The sequence below is a fragment of the Pelodiscus sinensis genome, chromosome 7 (genome assembly GCF_052426305.1).
Source record: "Pelodiscus sinensis isolate ZL-2025 chromosome 7, ASM5242630v1, whole genome shotgun sequence".
Classification (NCBI taxonomy): domain Eukaryota; kingdom Metazoa; phylum Chordata; order Testudines; family Trionychidae; genus Pelodiscus; species Pelodiscus sinensis.
Genome location: NC_143058.1, coordinates 69,301,501 through 69,319,571, shown reverse-complemented (window position 1 = coordinate 69,319,571; position 18,071 = coordinate 69,301,501). Strand labels below are relative to the sequence as shown.

Sequence of the window (18,071 nt, the reverse complement as noted above, 5' to 3'; positions counted from 1 at the left end):
GGGAACTGTGCACTGCCCAGGCCCACAGGCGTCACCTCTGCAACTTTCACTGGTTCCTGGCCAATGGGAGCTGTGGAGCTGGTGCTTGGGGTATCAGAAGCAGAAGGAGGGACGGGGAGAGAACAGGAGTGTTGCTTAAAAGCCGATTTCCCCCAGCACTGTTTCCTCAGTGCTGCCTGCTCCCCACTCTTTCAGAGACAGCGGGAGGGGGGGGGCGGGAGGTGGAAGAGATGAGGGAGATGGAAAGAGCAGGGGAGGCTGCTGCTGCCACGGGCAGGGGTTGCTAGGGAGGTGTAGCTCCTGGACCTGTGCAAGCCAGGACAGAGCGCCTTCCCTTATCAACTAATTGTGTAGCCGATAGGAATTGTACTGACTACACGATTAGTCAATTACCCACCTCTTAACATCCGTGTATAGCACCCAGACATGCCAGCCCCTTCCAGGATCCACTCAGGAAAGGCGCCTGCCTTTGCTCTGCTGCACCACTAGCTAGACTTTTAGCAGCCTGGTTAGTGACACTGACAGGAGCCATCAGGAGCCCTTTTCAACCTGGTGTTCTGGTTGAAAATCGGATTCCTGGCAACCCTACCTACATAGCACCTTTGAAGCTGAAGTCAGACTGACATTTCTTGATAATAAAAAACCTGCACTTTTATAAACATAGGTTTAATCAACTAGCTGCGGAGGTACTAACACCACGATTAAGAACACACTCAAACAGATTAGGAAAAGCTGAAGTAGCACAGGTACCCAGATCAACTTGGGTTTAAGCTAAAGCAAAATCAAAGCAGATCTCAAAGCCTAGTCTACACAAAAACTAGACACTTGTAGCAGGCCAATGCCAACCAACCCCAGCTTGATGGACTTGGGCTGTGGGGATGTTTTATTGCTGTTTAGACTTCCTGGTTTGGGCAGGAGCCCAAACTCTTGGGGCCCTCCCACCCACCTGGACAACATAATCCAAACTATACATCTAATATGATGGGGACTAAATTAGCTATTACCACTAAAAAGAGGTATCTTGGAGTCAGTGTGGATAGTACTCTGAAAATATCCACTCAATGTGCAGCAGCAGTGAAAAAAGCAAATGTTAGCAAGGATTGAGAAAGGGATAGAGAATAAGACAGAGTATCCTATTACTTCTATAGAAATCCATGGTATGCCCGCATCTTGAATAATTAATGTATGCGGATGCGGGCGCCCCATCTCAAAAATGTATCTTAGCATTGAAAAAGGTTCCGAAAAAGAACAACAAAAATTATTAGGAATACAGACTGGCTGCCATACAAGGAGAGATTAATAACACTGGGTCTTTTTTGCATGGAATAGATAACTAAAGTGGAATATGATAAAGGTCTATAAAATCATGACTGGTGTGGAAAATGAATAAAGAGTTATTTACTCCTCCACAAACAAGAACTAGGGTCACCAAATGAAATTAATAGATAGCATGTTTAAATCAAACAAAAGCAAGTACTTTTTCACACAATGCAATCAACCTGTGGAACTCCTTGTCAGAGGATATCGTAAAGTCCAACACTAGAACAGGGTTCAAGAAAGTGCTAGACAAATTCATGGAGGATAAGTCCATCAATGGCAATTAGCCAGGATGGGCAGGAATGGTGTCCCTAGTCTTTGTTTGTCAGAGGCTGCGAGTGAGCAGTGGGAGTGGATGAATCATTTGATGGTTGCCTGTTCTGCTCACCTCACTGGGTCCTACAGTCTGGACTCCAAAACAGGATAATTACAAAACAATCAAATAGCCCTAACACCCTGTTCCCTGCAAGTCCAAGTCAGCTGGCACATGCCAGTTGTGGGTGTCTAGTTGCTGTCTAAATACACCCCAACAATTTTTGCAGCTCCTTCAGATCGTGACCCTCCTTCAAAGCTTAATTACAGATCAGGATTGGTAAAATTTGCACAGCTCTAGAAAGAAGATAAAATGTAGCATGCACCAAATCTCACTGCAAACAAATCATACTTACTGCATTCTGTAGCAAAAAGACAAAATTACATAAACTGCAATCAGTTCATATACAATTTCTGTAGCATTACAGCACACAAAGTTGCACAATGAATGCTGGTATACATGGTTGTACAGTTGCATTTTTTAGTCTTTATTTAGTTTTATATAATAACTTTATTTCCATAGCTTGTACATCACACTGAAGATGTAAAATGCACTATAAATATAAATTACGCCGTATGTAGAGGTGCCTGCATTATTTGGCAATATGACCTAAAACAGGAATTTTCCCATGCTGCTCTTCTCCCTAGCCAGTGAGCAGCATGTGGCTTGGACAGTCACAAATGAGACTTTACTATGACCATATATTTGAGAGAGTTTGTCTGTCTGTTCAAGAACTCCTAAACAGTAAGAGCTTAGACCACCAGATTTAGTATACAGTTTCCTCTTATAACTTAAGTTGCTTTAAGGGCTTGGTTGTGCCAGGAAAATGGGACATGCTTGGAATGGGATTGCTTCTCATAAAACAGAAAGAGACAGAATCACAAGGCACAGGAAAGTGGCTGGTTGGGGGCACGCCTCGCCCCATCCCAATCCAGGACCGTTCAAGCCCCGAGCCTCCCACCCTTGTTGCACTATTTAAGGTGGGCGGGAGGAAGGACTGAAGCTCTCCTTTCCTCCCTGATTGGTACAGGAACATTGCTGGCTGTTCCCCTTCCTCAGGGAGCGAGGGAAAAGTGCACTGTTTGCTGCATTCCTCACTCTGGCTGGCGAGCACAGGGGACAGATGAACCTGGACATGCCTCAATTAGGGGACATGCTCTGCTCCTTGGAGACTGAGCTGCAGCAGCAATGGAGAGGGGCTTCTCACCTGGCCCCCACCTGCTGAGGTGTGCTGGGATAGTTCTCTCTCCCCCGAGGCAGCCAGCATACTGAACCTCTCTTCCCCAGTACCACCCCAGAGCAATGATTCAAATGAAGCACAAACATTTTCATTTTATTTTCCAAAAAACACAAATTGAGTTAAGGACTCAAGCAATGCCAGGTAAATCATCTATTTAATCGATAAACCTTGTTACAGGATAAGCATCTCCATATGGTAAGCACCTCCATATGGAATAGTGATTAGTACTAAATTCTACAGACTTGTATGCATATGTTACACAAATAAAATGTTTATATTATTATTCACACACGGAAACGTTTTTCAAATTTGCGTTTTAAAAAGATGCATTCTTACACTTTGTAAAGAAAAGCAAAACCAAAAATCTACATATTTCTTTCCTTTACAAGCAATCTAAAATAGGAAATTAAATTTGATTTAAAACCATCAAGATACTAGAATTTATCTCTCTAGCAACCCATTTAAACAGTGCAGCTTTATTATTAGCATTTGCACAAATTACAGTGTTGATGGCCAAAATATAATTGCAATAAGAGAAAGTGTACTCTAACTTCCGCAAGTACTAATGCCTTAATACAGGATAACTGCACCTACAGACATTCATCAAGACTTTAACTTAAGTTAAATGTTGAGGAAAGACATTTCTTCTCACAGCTCTCTGAAATTCTACTCCAACTAGAATATTTACTTCCAGGCAAATACTGAATTGAAAAAAAGCTACTATCAAGATATCACATTAACACATTATGTGCATTTTGTATATTTACATAATTCAGTAATATAATAAAAGTCCTTGAATAACATACTCTCTCAATTAGATGCACTTTGAAGTCTACTGGCCAACTCACTACACTGCTTCCATGAAATAAACCTAGTATTTTATAATCTTCTCACTGAGGCTTTGGGGGAGAGGAGAGGGATTGGTGGTGGGGGGGGGGGGGGGTGGTTAATTGTTTTTTTCCCTCACTACTGATTAGCATCCAGATAAAGTGACTGCGGCCCACCAAACTTCACTTGAGAAAGTAATAACATACATTTTCTAGTGTCATACAATATTTGTTGCTTTTCTGATCTAGAGATAGTAAGTGCTTTAATGATAATTAGGACTCAAATGGGGGAGGGGGGTAGGAACAATATTTTTAGATTCAAAGCTTCTCTATAAAAGATGTTGAATTTCAAATAGTGTAGGAAAAAGTCTTAATGATCAGAAACCTTGCACTTTACCAGGGATGCTTCTTTTCCATGATGTAGTCTGCTCTTTTAATGCTGGAAACATCCATTAAATCATTGCATTGTATAGCAGTACTATACTGGCTGTGCCTGGGAAGGCACAGCAAAGCAAGATCACCTTCATAGGCTAAAGAACATTGTTTCCCAAGTTAAACGAAAGATGCTAGCAAATGCAACATCACCTGACAGATACAAACTCACATCGAAAGTAGATGCAGATGATTAACCGACCAAAAGCTCATTCTCTCAATTGTTAATCAGTTGTGACAGTGAATGGTAACCATGTCAGTCTAGTCCTGAGACAGTGCATGGATTCAACATGACCAAATCCACACCTGGTTTCAGATACACACTCTTGAACGTACACATTTTTCTTTGTTATTAGGTGTAAAATTATTTGACTTCAGAGTCTCGTTTGGTGACATTTTTCACTGTAAATTCTTGGAATATATAGAGCTACGGGGCTAAAATCTGCTCTCTGTTGCAGAATCATGCTGTCTGTGGGTAAATTAGGCAACTACTTTTTTTACATCTACATCAATGTGCTATCTCTTCATGGTTTGTTCCCTTTGCCTTAGCATATCAAACACAGTTAACTGATAACAACAGTGAGTACAAGTCATTGCCCAAGGTAGATGGACAATTCAGACCAGTTCTGGCACCAAGCTTTGACTACTTCCAATTGCAGAGGAAAAATTGCTAAGAAGGGAGACCATAAAGGAAAGCTTAGATTCTTGGTTCACTGAAAGGAATGATGTGATGCACTGAGCATAAGGCCTGCAGATTTAACCTATATCCAGATGTGAAGTCATGGGTAGGAGGAGGGGAAGGATGGAGATTTTAACAGATGTGCAAATGGGACTTGATTTGTAAAGGAGTAACTACAGAAGATAGATGCTTGGAAGGTGGAAATGCTGACAGAAGAATGCAAGTAGGAGAGAAAGATCACAGAGGTATTCTCCTAGTCACAAAAAATTCAAGTCAGAAGAGTCTAAATTTTCCATCTCCGTGATGTTTCCACAGGTATTTTTTGTTTAATATTTATTCCTTGAAGTCCTTTAGGGATCAAAGAGCTTAAATACTGTAGCGATGAGCACTGAAGAGAAGCCTCACACAGTCAGTTGTATGTTTAACACATCCATCGACAGAACTGTTGAATTTTTTTTAGAACCATGGACGTTATCTTTGAGAGGGAAAAACGTCACCATAATAATATGAAGACCTCAACAAATACCACAAAACACAACATAAAGGCTTCAGCAAATCCAACAAAACATAGCCTACTAATTTTTACTTCGATTTCAAGAGGAATTCTCTGTGGTCCCATTTTTGTGTTCACCTCCGTGAACATTCACACAAATCAAAGAAAAAATGCTCAAGAAAAGCAGATTAATTGCATGATTTCTGTAAAGATACATCTCTAGGCAAAGAACCCTAGAAGCATGACATTTAAATGTACGTATTTAAGATGCCCATATACACAAAACTTCCAAAATATACTTCCCACTAATGACATGAAAATGTAACAACATTACGTCCAAATCACACAGATTCCACAGTTAGTTAACCAGGCCCACCCCTTCTCCTATTAATGCAATGACAAAACATCCAGTGATTTCACGGGGCAAAGGCAGATAATTAGGCCCATCTTTCTGAACCCATCTTGCTCCAATCTGATTTTTTGGTACATGCACACTAAACCCAAGTGGTGAGTGGGAGGAGCAAGAATCAACTTCGGCTTCAACAAACATAGCTTGTGTGGGTTACACAAAGAAAACTTAGATATAATCACATCAAAACACAGTTTAGCAAATTAATCCTAGAACTACAGAAATTGGAGACAGTAAGGACCTACTAAATAGTGTTGGTCCAGTGACACATCATGGATTTAAGTCAATGCTTTAGGGGACAACCCTTTAGCACACTCAGACTTTGTGTAGTCTATATTTTGATCTTCAAAATAATGATGTCATCCATTTTTAAAAGCTCACAATCAATGTTTATAGTGTTGATGAATGTTTACAGAATGAGCTTCTATTATTTCTTAACAAAAATGAAGTTAAAAATCAATGAATCCATTTTTATAAAATATATTTTAAAATCTCCACTCTGACCAGTGACTCTAAAAGATGTTTATTTTTATAAACATGTTTACACACTGCGGACAGGTGGGAGCCAGCACTCAGGGGTAACCAACTTGAGTCAATAGTGTGCCCTTGTAGCCAAGAAGGCTAATGGCATATTAGGGTGCATTAGGAAGAGCATTTCCAGCAGAGCTAGAAAAGTGATTATTTCCCTTTACTTGGCACTGGGGAGGCCACATCTGGAGTATTGCGTCCAGTTCTGGGCCTCCTATTATAGAAAGGATGTGAACACATTGAGAGGGCCCAGTGGGATGGCAGCCAAAATGATTAGGGGGCTGGAGCACAAGATCTATTAAGAGAGGCTGAGGGATTTGGGCTTACTTAGTCTGCAGAAGAGAAGAGTGAGGGGGGATTTGATAGCAGCTTTTAACTACCTGAAGGGAAGTTCCAAAGAGGCTGGAGAGAGGCTGTTCTCAGCAGTGGCGGATGGCAGAACAAGGAGCAAGGGTCTCAAGTTGTGGTGGGAGAGGTCTAGGTTGGATATTAGGAAAAACTATTTCCCTAGGAGGGTGGTAAAGCACTGGGATGGGTTACCTAGGGAGGTGGTGGAGTCTCCATCCCTAGAGGTTTTTAAGTCCCAGCTTGACAAAGCCCTGGCTGGGATGATTGAGTTGGGGTTGGTCCTGCTTTGGGCAGGGAGCTGGACTTGATGACCTCCTGAGGTCTCTTCCAGCCCTAGGATTCTATGATTCCCTGCATGTACCGGCTCTTAGTAAACAACAGATTAAGACAGTTCTACTCTTAAACACACATTCTGCTGTCAGCTGAATTGTTGATACAACACTTCCATTAACTAGCTAATGCAGTTTTTTGGAGTGTACCTCTATTACATCTGCTGTCAGACGATTTAAAATAATCACTATCCCACTGCAGCAAAGTGTGCTGCGATCAGGAGAGACTGTCAGAAGGCATTGCCAGCGTTACACAAAAGAAAAACCTGTGGGCCTCATTTAGGGAGAGCTTGAGTGGCGGTAGGATTTGGAGGAAGCCTGTCTAGAGACCTGAAGGGACTACAAGGTGGTGAGGAAAATTTCTTGCAGACGTTGTTGGTTTCTTTTTTAATGCAAGAGCATGCCCCTACTATGGGCTAGCAGCCATTTCTCTTAAAGATGCCAGTACATTCCACTACAACCACTGAGAGGTAGGTATTACTGTTCCCATGTTACAGGTGGAGAAACTTAGATAAAGACGTTATAAAAGACTTAGACTAGATGTTAGAAAGCTTGTGATAGAGCTGAGAATAAATCTTAGACCTTCCGAAACCTATTTGCTATAAACACAAAACCACCCTTCCTTAATGTAAGTCTTCAGCAAGATATTCTGGAGCCTCACCCTCATATTTGTACTTCTTTTTTTAAAAAGCAATCATCATAATCAGAACTCTAAAAAGAAAAGATGTGTTGCTAATCATGACATTGTCATCAGGTCTGAAGTATATGCATATTAAATTTGGGCTATGAAATTTATACCATGTTTGATCAAATGGATCATTTACCATGTGGATGGCTGAAGTTTTCTGGAGTTGATTGTTTTGTCCAGATTTTAATTCAACTACTATTACGGTGTCCAGATGACAATTGTAAAGACACCCGTGCAAAGCATGGTAAATTATACTAACTAAATTGGAGAAACCAAGAGAATAATAGGATGTCATGGTAACATTTTATTCTGGTTTTAAGATGTCATCCCTTCCTCTGTAAATAGAGAAGATACCAGTTTGCCAAAGACTAGGCAAAAGATGAAAAATAAGTACCATCCATCCTGAATTTTCTAACATGTTTCTTTCCTTCTCCACTTTTCTGCCCTTATTTCTCACATAGCTGATCTTAAAAATTTAAGAAGGGAAATATTTAGATTTTGTACATTAACTGAATATAAACAGGAGAATACGTGCAGCAGAAAATACCTGTTCTGGATTAATGCTGCAATTTTACAAGGGGGTCTAAAAGGGATCCAAGATCAACAGAAGCTATTTGAGATTAGTTTCAAATAAGCAATTCTACTTTTGATGTACCGAATCAAGTTTCAAATTTGCATTACAAGTTTGCATGTGGAATGGCATCCCAAATGCTCTTTTCTTCTGAAAAACCTATCATGTATACTATCATAGTTCTTACCATCAAGACAGTGCATACTAGTTTAAGAGATAACAAAACATGCAGTAATTGGTTCCTAAGGGGATTTTAAAATCATCTCTTAGAAATACTAAGAATAATAATTAGTTCTGTAAATTCACTGCCATTAGCTTATATGTCAGCTAACATTCTATATGCATAACAATCCTTTTGTAAAACACCTGTCCAACAAAATGACTCTATTATTGAAGCTGGTAGATGTATCAGATGATTATCTCACTTCATCTTCATATATTTATCATATGGCATATATTACATAATCTTTCATTTAATTACATAACATTAGTTCACTATTTTGATATACAAGAAGTTTTACTAATATGTATTTGTTTGATGGCAGGTACTTTTTTATGCAACTATTTCTTATAAGCCTTTCTTTAATTGTATTTGACACCACATGGCCAGTACCATCAGTTATAAATACTCCATAAATACTGGTTTTGCCATGTATCTTTTATTTAATTTAACTTACTTAATGCAGATTCAATTACACTGCTCTACAGCCAAAATGCTTCTGAAATAAATGTAGTCAAACTTTACTAATTCTGGGTCACTGAGAACGAAAATATGCTTAAAATTGTTGATTGGCTCTAGTTTTCAAGATATGCTATTGGGTCAGTATATACGACCCTTGACTTGAGAATGGCGGAGGATAAGTGAGTTATAAAGGGAAGGCATCTCAATTTAAACCAGAAATGACTAAAATATATCCTTGACTGGATCTATGAATAAATCTATGACTGGGTGTAGCCAGACAGGAACCCCCCCCTTGTAACATCCATTTTTGCTTGCCTGGAGCATGCAGGGCACACAGAGCAGAAGGCCCAGGCTGTGTGACCGTGAATGGCTGTAAACAGAGATACGCCAATTGCTGACCAAGAGGCTGCCAAGGAGTGTCCTTGACTTAACCCATATTGATACGAACACACAGCCGTCCACGGGGGGAGGAATCTCTCGCCCAGTAAAAAAATGTCTAGTACTCACAATTTAGTTATCTCTCTTGCCAGTGTAAATTAATTTGAAACTTGCTTGTAAGAACTGGCTCCACAAAACGGACCAGTACAATTCGGCATCTTAGATAAGAAAGAGGATACGGGCCCCCAGGGGTATATAGATGGGTCCAGCAGCGCATTTTCTCTGAGTGTCAATCTACCATCTATCTGCCAGTCGGGTTAGGTGTTTGATCTCCCGAGGTTCCAGAGGGGACGCCTACCTCGTATTCGTCTTTCCTAGGAATTGAGAGACCGGCCCTGGCCTGACACGCTGGAGTCAAGAGGCACAGAAAGGGGTAAAAATTGTACCTGGATGTGGTCCTTTGTTTAAGTATATATATACATAGTGTTAGAGCTCTTTAAAGATTAAGCTGTCACTTAGTACCATTATTTCTATTTTCTATCTTTACCTTTTTCCTGTAATCATTTTTAAGACCTCTATATATATATATATTTGCTAGCATTTAAGAAATAGAGCAATAGCCATTGTAACCATATGATTTATAAGCTTCTTTAATAAACCTGTAACTGTTTAAGCTTTAACCTGACTCCTTCAGTTGCTGTAATAGAACCAAGCACAATTTAAAAGAACTTCAGCCGGTCAAAGATCCGTTGGGGCACCTTTCCTAGGCTGCCCGCTGCGAAGGAACCCCTGTGTTCTAGCAGCTAAAATCTAAGGTGTAATAAGCTCTTCCTATATAACAGGGCATCTGTTGGCCTGCTGGCCACCCTCTGCGACGGGACCCCGGTCCTAGCAGTAAAGACACGGACGTTAAACCTTTTCTCGGAAACACACACACACACACACACACACACACACACACAGCCCTGACCGTCGGCTGACACTGGGTTTGGACAGTACTTGCTTTTTAGGCAAAACAATGAATGATGCAATCTGAAGCTGGTATTGCATCATACACGATATGAATTGCATCATGTTATTCCTAGAAGTCATGGATGTTTTGCTGCATAATGGCAATGTTTTGCCATCAATTCCAGTTGGTCATGCAGTCCATATGAAGGAAACCTATGACAACATGAAACAACTTTTGAGGTGCATAAACTATGACCAACATCAGTGGCAGCTTTGTGGCGATTTGAAGATTGTTGCTCTTTTGCTTGGTCTGCAGACTGGATACACAAAGTACTGCTGTTTTCTCTGCGAATGGGATAGTCGTGCAAAAGATTCCCATTACAGCAAGATAGATTGGCTACTCCAACAGTCATTGGAGCCTGGGAGGAAAAGTGTTCAGCATCCACCACTTGTTGAATCAAGAAAGATTTTGTTATCACCCTTATACATCAAGCTGGGTCTGATGAAGAACTTTTTCAAGGCCATGGACAAAACACAAGCAGCTTTCAAGTACCTCCGTGGAAAATTTCCAAGGTTAAGTGAAGCTAAGATAAAGGAAGGTGTCTTTGTTGGTCCTCAGATTCGTGAACTTCTTCGAGATGATGCATTTGACCATGCACTGCGTGGCAAGGAAAAGATGGCATGGAAAGCCTTCCAGTTAGTGGCAATACATTTTCTCAGAAACAACAAGGCAGACAACTACAGGTTGTTGGTGGAAAACCTCCTTAAGGCATACAAAAGCCTTGGTTGCAACATGTCACTAAAGATACATTTTTTGCACTCATCTAGATTTTTTTCCACCGAACTGCAGAGCAGTGAGCAACGAGCACGGCAAGTGATTTCACCAGGACATTGCAACAATGGAGAAACGCTATCAGGGCAAATGGAGCCCATCAATGCTTGCAGACTATTGCTGGACAGCGACAAGAGATGCTCCATTTAATGAATACCAATGACAAGCCAAGAAGCGCCGAGTAGACACTGAATAGGACTAAACTATGTACATAATAAATTTTTGCCTTTTGTTTCATAATAAATTTTATTTATATAACCCTTTTGCTGATTTTTAAAGAGTTACATAAACAGGACAGGTGAAATATTATCATGTAAAGCAACCATAAACACATGAAAAGACCTAGGTTTACAATTTATGATTAAAACTCTACTATCTACACAATATACATAGACGTAAAATGTAAAAACTTAAATATCTTGGAAACAGTAGCCAATCAGTTGTTTTAATTGTCATATTTGAATTCAGCACATCAAAATACATAATAAATAGCACATTTTATCTCTGAAGCAGACGACTTCTAAAAAATTGTAGACCAGTGTTATCTGACCATAACAATAATTCCATTATACCTGCACAATGTTTGGTAAACAGGTTTTAATCAATTTTAATCATTTCAATGCTAGGATTTTGTTCCAGTTAGAGCTAGTTGGGAAATATATTGGTCTTTTGGTAGGAAAATACACAATTTTGAAACAAAAAAAAATTTGAAGAATCTCAGAAAATGAACTTCTGTGCAAAAATCAGTATTAGGTCAACAAACATTTTGTTTGAACAACACTGAAATATTATGTACCAATTTTGAATTTTAAAATTTGTATATTATATAAATACAAAATAAACCAAAAATTATTTTGAAATAAGAAAAATAGAACATCTTGAACTTACCAAAAATGTTTCCCCTTTTTCAAAGATTATTTTAAAATAAAATGTCATCAAAATTGACTAGCTTCCACAACATTACATTGTCAACTAATCAGCATTTTCCAATGGCACAACCTTCTACCTGAAAATTTCCAATAACCTCTAGTTCCAATATCAAACCATCCTTGTTTCTTGACCCTTGATTGCCCTGTGTATCTGGGTGATTTTCACCCATGAGTTCAATGCTGTGAGGCATAGAGTTCTTCTCTCATCTCCTACAGTGGAAGTTGAGGTTGCTCAGCATTCAATAGAATTGGACACTAAGGCTGTGTCTATACTGGCGCGATCTTGTGCCAGAGCTATGCAAATGAGGCTCAGCGTGGAATATCGCTGAGCCTCATTTGCATAACTAATGAGCCGCCATTTTTGCGGAAGAGGCTCTTGCGCAACACGTCGCTGTCTACACTTCCCCTTCTTGCGCAAGAAAAACCCTCTTGTGCAAAGCTGTTATGCTGATTATTTTCAGGCATAACAGCTTTGCACAACGGCTTTGCGCAAGAGGGTTTTTCTTGCGCAAGAAGGGGAAGTGTAGACAGCGACGTGTTGCGCAAGAGCCTCTTCCGCAAAAATGGCGGCTCATTAGTTATGCAAATGAGGCTCGGCGATATTCCATGCTGAGCCTCCTTTGCATAGCTCCGGCGCAAGACTGCACCACTATAGACACAGCCTAAATGAACAAACTTGCTCCATTTTAAAATTTACTATTTTGAGCATTCTTTCAATTATAGTATAGTTCAATATACATGTGAGAGGGGAAAGCATTTAGTCCTCCATTTTGCTTCCAATTTTGTCCTTATATCTAACTACTTATTATTATGGCTTTATTTTTTAAATATCAACTTGCTTTAATAAATATCTTGTTTCCTGGCATTCAATTTAACAATCCACAACCACCCCACAAACTCAGATTTATTTAGCCAGTTTTTTTAAACTCACCTACGCTTAATCAAGTGCACATTTCTGCTAATAACACTAACATCCTATTATGTAACTTTCTAAAGGAAAGTAACTACCATCATCTCCAAATAGCTCTGTTAGTCAAGAGTTATTTCCAGATCGGTCCCATACCATTCATTTTCATAAGTTTCTTCATATGATCAGGGAATTAACTATCTTGTTGAGTAAAAATCTGAATCAAATATTAGCTCTCTCTCTTTCTCTCTTATTTCTGTAAAACTGTTAAGACTGCTCTGATTCTTTATATAGCTGAAATGAAGCATATACCATAAAAGCTGAATTATCCAGCAGTTGACCAACCCAAAAGCACCATAAACCAGTATTTCTAATCTTGTTCACAGATATCTACAATAAACCTCAAGGCCGTAAAGAGTAGTACCTTCACTAGAGGCAAATTTTATATAACAGCATGGACATACCACAATATTTACTATGTACAGAATAGTATCACAGTAAATATTTACTTTTAAGTGGTACTCTCTCTATCAGCACAACATATGCAATTTGGCATTCATGAATCTGTATTATAAATGCAAAGCATACTAAGAATACAATCTAACTCCAGTTTACATTTATCGCGTATACTTAGAAATATGCACTAGACTTCATTTACAGAAAGAGAAATTATGATTACACACATATGAACTAGATTTAGTTTTAGGAATAGCTGTAAAGATTTTTTTATGGAAATGCATATTCTAAAGCACTTACCTCAAAAATTTCAAAGCCATAGATGTCCAGGACTCCCATTACCTTCTTTCTGACTTTTGTTTGTGCCTTTTAAGAAAAAGACTGAGTTATCGTTCTGCACATTTAGTATTTGCCGTCAAGACACATTAAATGCACCTGATATGCAAGTTGTTTAGGCTAAGAAGTTGGGTTCGGTTTTCCAAAAATGGTTAATATAAATATTTCCATAAGTTTAACAAAAACAAGTAAAGAGATTTATCTGAATACAAATATTCACCTCTAGTATTGGCAGTCCTGCAAATTGCACCGGTGCATAAGAAGAAAGTAAAACAGACGAGAATAGTTTTTCTGTCCCCCTTCACTTAATTTTTTTTTAATTGATTTCCTTATGGGCACGTAAGAATATTACCTTAATGCTCTCATTGATTCTGGTAACAAGCCAGGAAAACAGCCTGCTGTACAGATTCTTAGCCAGCGCATCACGGGCATAATATGCCTAGTCAAAAGAAAGAGAAAACACGTTAGAAATATTGGGCTACTTCTGAATCATGTCTGCTATTGCAGAGGTTTAAAAGTGCTATAAAAGGGTGGAAATGCTTCTAAGAAACGTGCTCAATGTCAGAACGCTGCCTGGTGAGAGTAAGGCTGCGGGAACAGCTCCACGTGGACAGGTCTTTACTGCAGTAAGAGATCCACAGCACTACCACAGTGGGCTGAAGTCAAATGACCTGGCTCAAGCTGCTGAGATATGAAACTGCAGTGTAGACATTTAGGCTCAGGCTGAAGCCTAGGCTCTGAGAGCCCACAATAATGAAGAGTCTCAGAGCCCAGCATGTCTACACTGCCAGGATGTCTACATTGCAGTTTGTAGACCTGCAGCCTGAGCCTCACGAGGCCAAGTCAGATGACTGCAGGCTCAGACTGGGTTCCACAAGGTTTTTAACATAGCACAGATGTTCCTGTAGGGCATACCTACACTGCAATATAAGCCCAGGCCTAGCAGACCCTCGTCTTGTTAACCTAGGCATTGAGAGTCGACACTCATGTGTAGGTTAGGAATAGTTGAACCCTGGATCCCAACCTGGGACGCTAGCTTCTACACTTGTGGGCCTTAGTCTAACCACCATATTTACAGGGTTCCCAGTGTCCACCTAAAATGTGGCTGCTCTAGCTCGTTCTTTGTAGTGCTACGTGGGAAAGCTTCCTTGTCCTCTCGACAGGCTGAAAATCGGCCTGTGGAATTGTGGGATTCTTTCAGCAGAGCCCCAGAGCACAAGTACAGTAGGGTCATATCTACACTGCAAAGGAATAAGGCTTAAGTAGTATCCGAGGCCTGGCTTGATATAGGCTCAAATGGGGTCTTGAGCCGAATGGCATACTGGGACCACAGGGTCCTCATGGTGTGTGTGTAAATGGAAGTGTTAGTCTGGAGCTGAGCTGAGACCCTGGGTTTACACTACAGTGTAAATATTTCCAGAGAGCTTGTAGCTAGAGGTGCCTTAGGGCTACTTTACTTAGGCCCAACAGAACCAAGAACTCAAGAGGAGCAAAGCTGGTTTGTAGTCATCTTTCCCTACATGCCCCTTTCTCCCCCCACTCTTACTCCACTGCAGGAACAAAGAACTGGAGCCTGTGTTTAATGGTATTGCATAGAATAGTCACATATGTAAGAGATGCCTAAGAAGACCAGAAAAACAGCAGGTGAAATAAAACTTCACATTTCTGACTTTGATAAAGCAACTCTACAATATGTATCTCTTCCCAGTGGGTTTCTCACTGGGCTCCTAGGAAACATGAATCTGGTTATTACTGGTTATTAGTGGGGAACGTGCCAGCCCTCACACTAATATATGCTGAAAAAACAATAAGAAGAATTGAGATAAATAGGAAAACAAATATGGAATGGCAGAGGGAAAGAGGAGGCAATAAGGAACGCAGAGCAATGGACAAAGGCAGTAAAAGGATAGGAGAGGAATGAAAAGCAGGCTTCAGTTTGTATTAAAAAAACCCTAATGCATTATTGTTTATTGAACATTTTGCCATCTCACTTCTCCTGTCTGTTTCTCACAAGTTCCTACTTATGTTCTCTGCTCAGATCACTTTTCAGGGCTTCATGAGTTAAGTTTCTAGTGGAGTAGCAAAAATGCATATCATCAAGCAGCCTTGATCATAAAAAAATGGGGAAAATTGAGTGATGAAATCCGAATTTTAATTACTTAAGTGACTAAGATAAATTCTCAGGTCAAAATTGGAAAATACATGTATTGCTAAAAACAGACTGTCTAGCACAATAATCAGCAGGGTTTGGCTTTTTTTTTTTATAAGACATTGCAACCATTAACTCCCTGATGAGTAGCAATAAAACACAAGACAGGAAAATGACAATTGTATTAGCAGACAAAAACTACAAGGAAATGAGATGGTCACTGTAAAATGATAGTGAGACCTTGTCTAGAATACTGAGAGCTAAAACAGACAGAACCACCACGAGCATACTAGAGCCTTCGGAAGGGTGAAGCATCAGGCAACAAAGACCATACCAGATCTGCTGAATCTAAGTTCTGAAAACAAGTTAGGGAGTTCAGTGTATTCTACTAGAAGAAGAAAGCTGACTTTGCAGAAGATTTTGAAATAAGATTCAAAAAGTTATCTTTATATCTTTTAAAAATCACCCTCCCAGCCTTCCATGTCCACGCCCACAGAGACTTGTTTGAGCTTCTAAAGGTAGATAATGTAAAATAAGGAGTAAATGGAGGCTGTAAATAGAACTACTCCAAAACAAGGCAATAAGCATATGGAATAAGCTAGTAGGTAAGTAACTGAAAAAGTATAAGTGATTTTACAAAACACTTAAGATTTGTGGGAGGGGAAGGACTGAAGGTTATGGTGAAAAAGCAAGAACCTTGGATTAAAATAAACAAAGAATGAGGAGTGGCACATTCAAACAGACAGTCTTTCCTCTTCCTAAAAATAGCTTATATTGTTCACATACAAACCTCCAGGCTGGCTTGCCACTAATATCATTAGAAGGAGAAGGAAAGAAGAGGGTTGTGGAAATTCAGGAAAAAGTAACAATAAGGAAAGTTGAATTTATTCATTTTATCTGAAAAAATGTTAGAACAGCCCAGAGCACATCAATCCTATGAAACCAAATGGGCTGTTCAAAATGAAGGATGGTCTGCCACAGCAGGATATTTTAAGTTTACCACATTTTTGCACAAGATGTAGGAAAAATTTCCTATACCCTTTTCTTGAGGGTATGACTCATCTAAAAGCAAAATGAAGTGTGTTTGAACATTCAAAAAGTGTGTTGAAGGAAAGAAAAGGAGAACAGGGGTAAATTTTGCTGTGAAATGTTTCATTTAGATGTGCTTTATGAATAGTACCTTATTTTGTAGCTATGCAGAAAGCATGCATTTAAAATAATTTCACCTTAAAGAATTTTGCTTATAGTATGTAACATAAAATAATTTGTTTTCTGGTTAAGAGTAAAATTTCAAAAGCAACTAAGTGACAGAGAAACCTAGGTCAAGAATTAATGATCTAGTAAAGTTACAAGAGCCAAGAGAATTAAAGCTAAAAAGTTGAGAGGGGAAGCAATTTTTATCAGACTGTCTAAAATCATTAATTTGTTTGTTTTAATAGCACCATTCAACTTCAATGACCGAACAACATTGTGGAGAAAATAAGAGATATTATACATTATTTTCAAGAGACAACAATTTACATACATATATAAAAAAGCATTTTAAAAAGTGGAAGGAAGTGAAATCCTAGTGAGGAAAATAGAAAGGGGTATAAATTCTCACAAATTAAGTGTAAAAATATAAGAAAAACCAAAAGGGAGTTTGAAAAGCAGCTAGCCAAAAACTCACAAAATAATAGCAAAATGTTTTTTAAGTACATCAGAAGCAGGAAGCCTGCTAAAAAAACCAGTGGGGCCTCTGGATGATCGAGATGCTAAAGGAACACTCAAAGACGATAAAGTCATTGCGGAGAAAATAAATGAATTCTTTGCTTTGGACTTCACTACTGAAGATGTTAGGGAGATTCTCAAAACTGAGCCATTCTTTTTAGGTGACAAATCTGAGGAATTGTCTCAGATTGCGGTGTCATTAGAGGAGGTTTTGGAACAAACTGATAAACTTAACAGTAACAAGTCACTGGGACCAGATGGCATTCACCTAAGAGTTCTGAAAGAACTAGGGATGTGAACGACTAGTCAACTATCTGGTAAGCAAATGCTTATCGGATAGTCGACAGGCTAGTAGACTAGTCACTTCCCCCCACTTGCTGCCTCTATGACAAAGAGGCAGTGGGGTGGGGCAGAGAGGAAGGGGCACTTCAAAACAGCAGCACCACGTTGAGCTTGGGGCCAGACCCCGGGTTCCACACAGTGCTGCTGCTTTGAAACACCACGTGCAGCCCAGAGCCAGCTGGGGTGTCTCCAAACTGCACACAGCGTTTCAAAGCGGCAACACCG

General features: G+C 39.5%; 1 protein-coding gene across 4 annotated transcripts in view; it reads right to left on the bottom strand.

Moving 5' to 3' along the window:
- Positions 1 to 18,071, bottom strand: part of MYO1B (myosin IB) — a 195,752-nt gene that overhangs the window by 41,277 nt on the left and 136,404 nt on the right. For all 4 annotated transcript variants that reach the window (XM_075934204.2, XM_075934205.2, XM_075934206.2 and 1 more), the window contains exons 12-13: positions 13,998 to 14,084; positions 13,610 to 13,675 (exon numbers count right to left, since the gene is read on the bottom strand). In XM_075934204.2, coding sequence (XP_075790319.2) covers positions 13,610 to 13,675; positions 13,998 to 14,084 — 153 coding nt within the window. The remainder of the gene's footprint in view (positions 1 to 13,609; positions 13,676 to 13,997; positions 14,085 to 18,071) is intronic.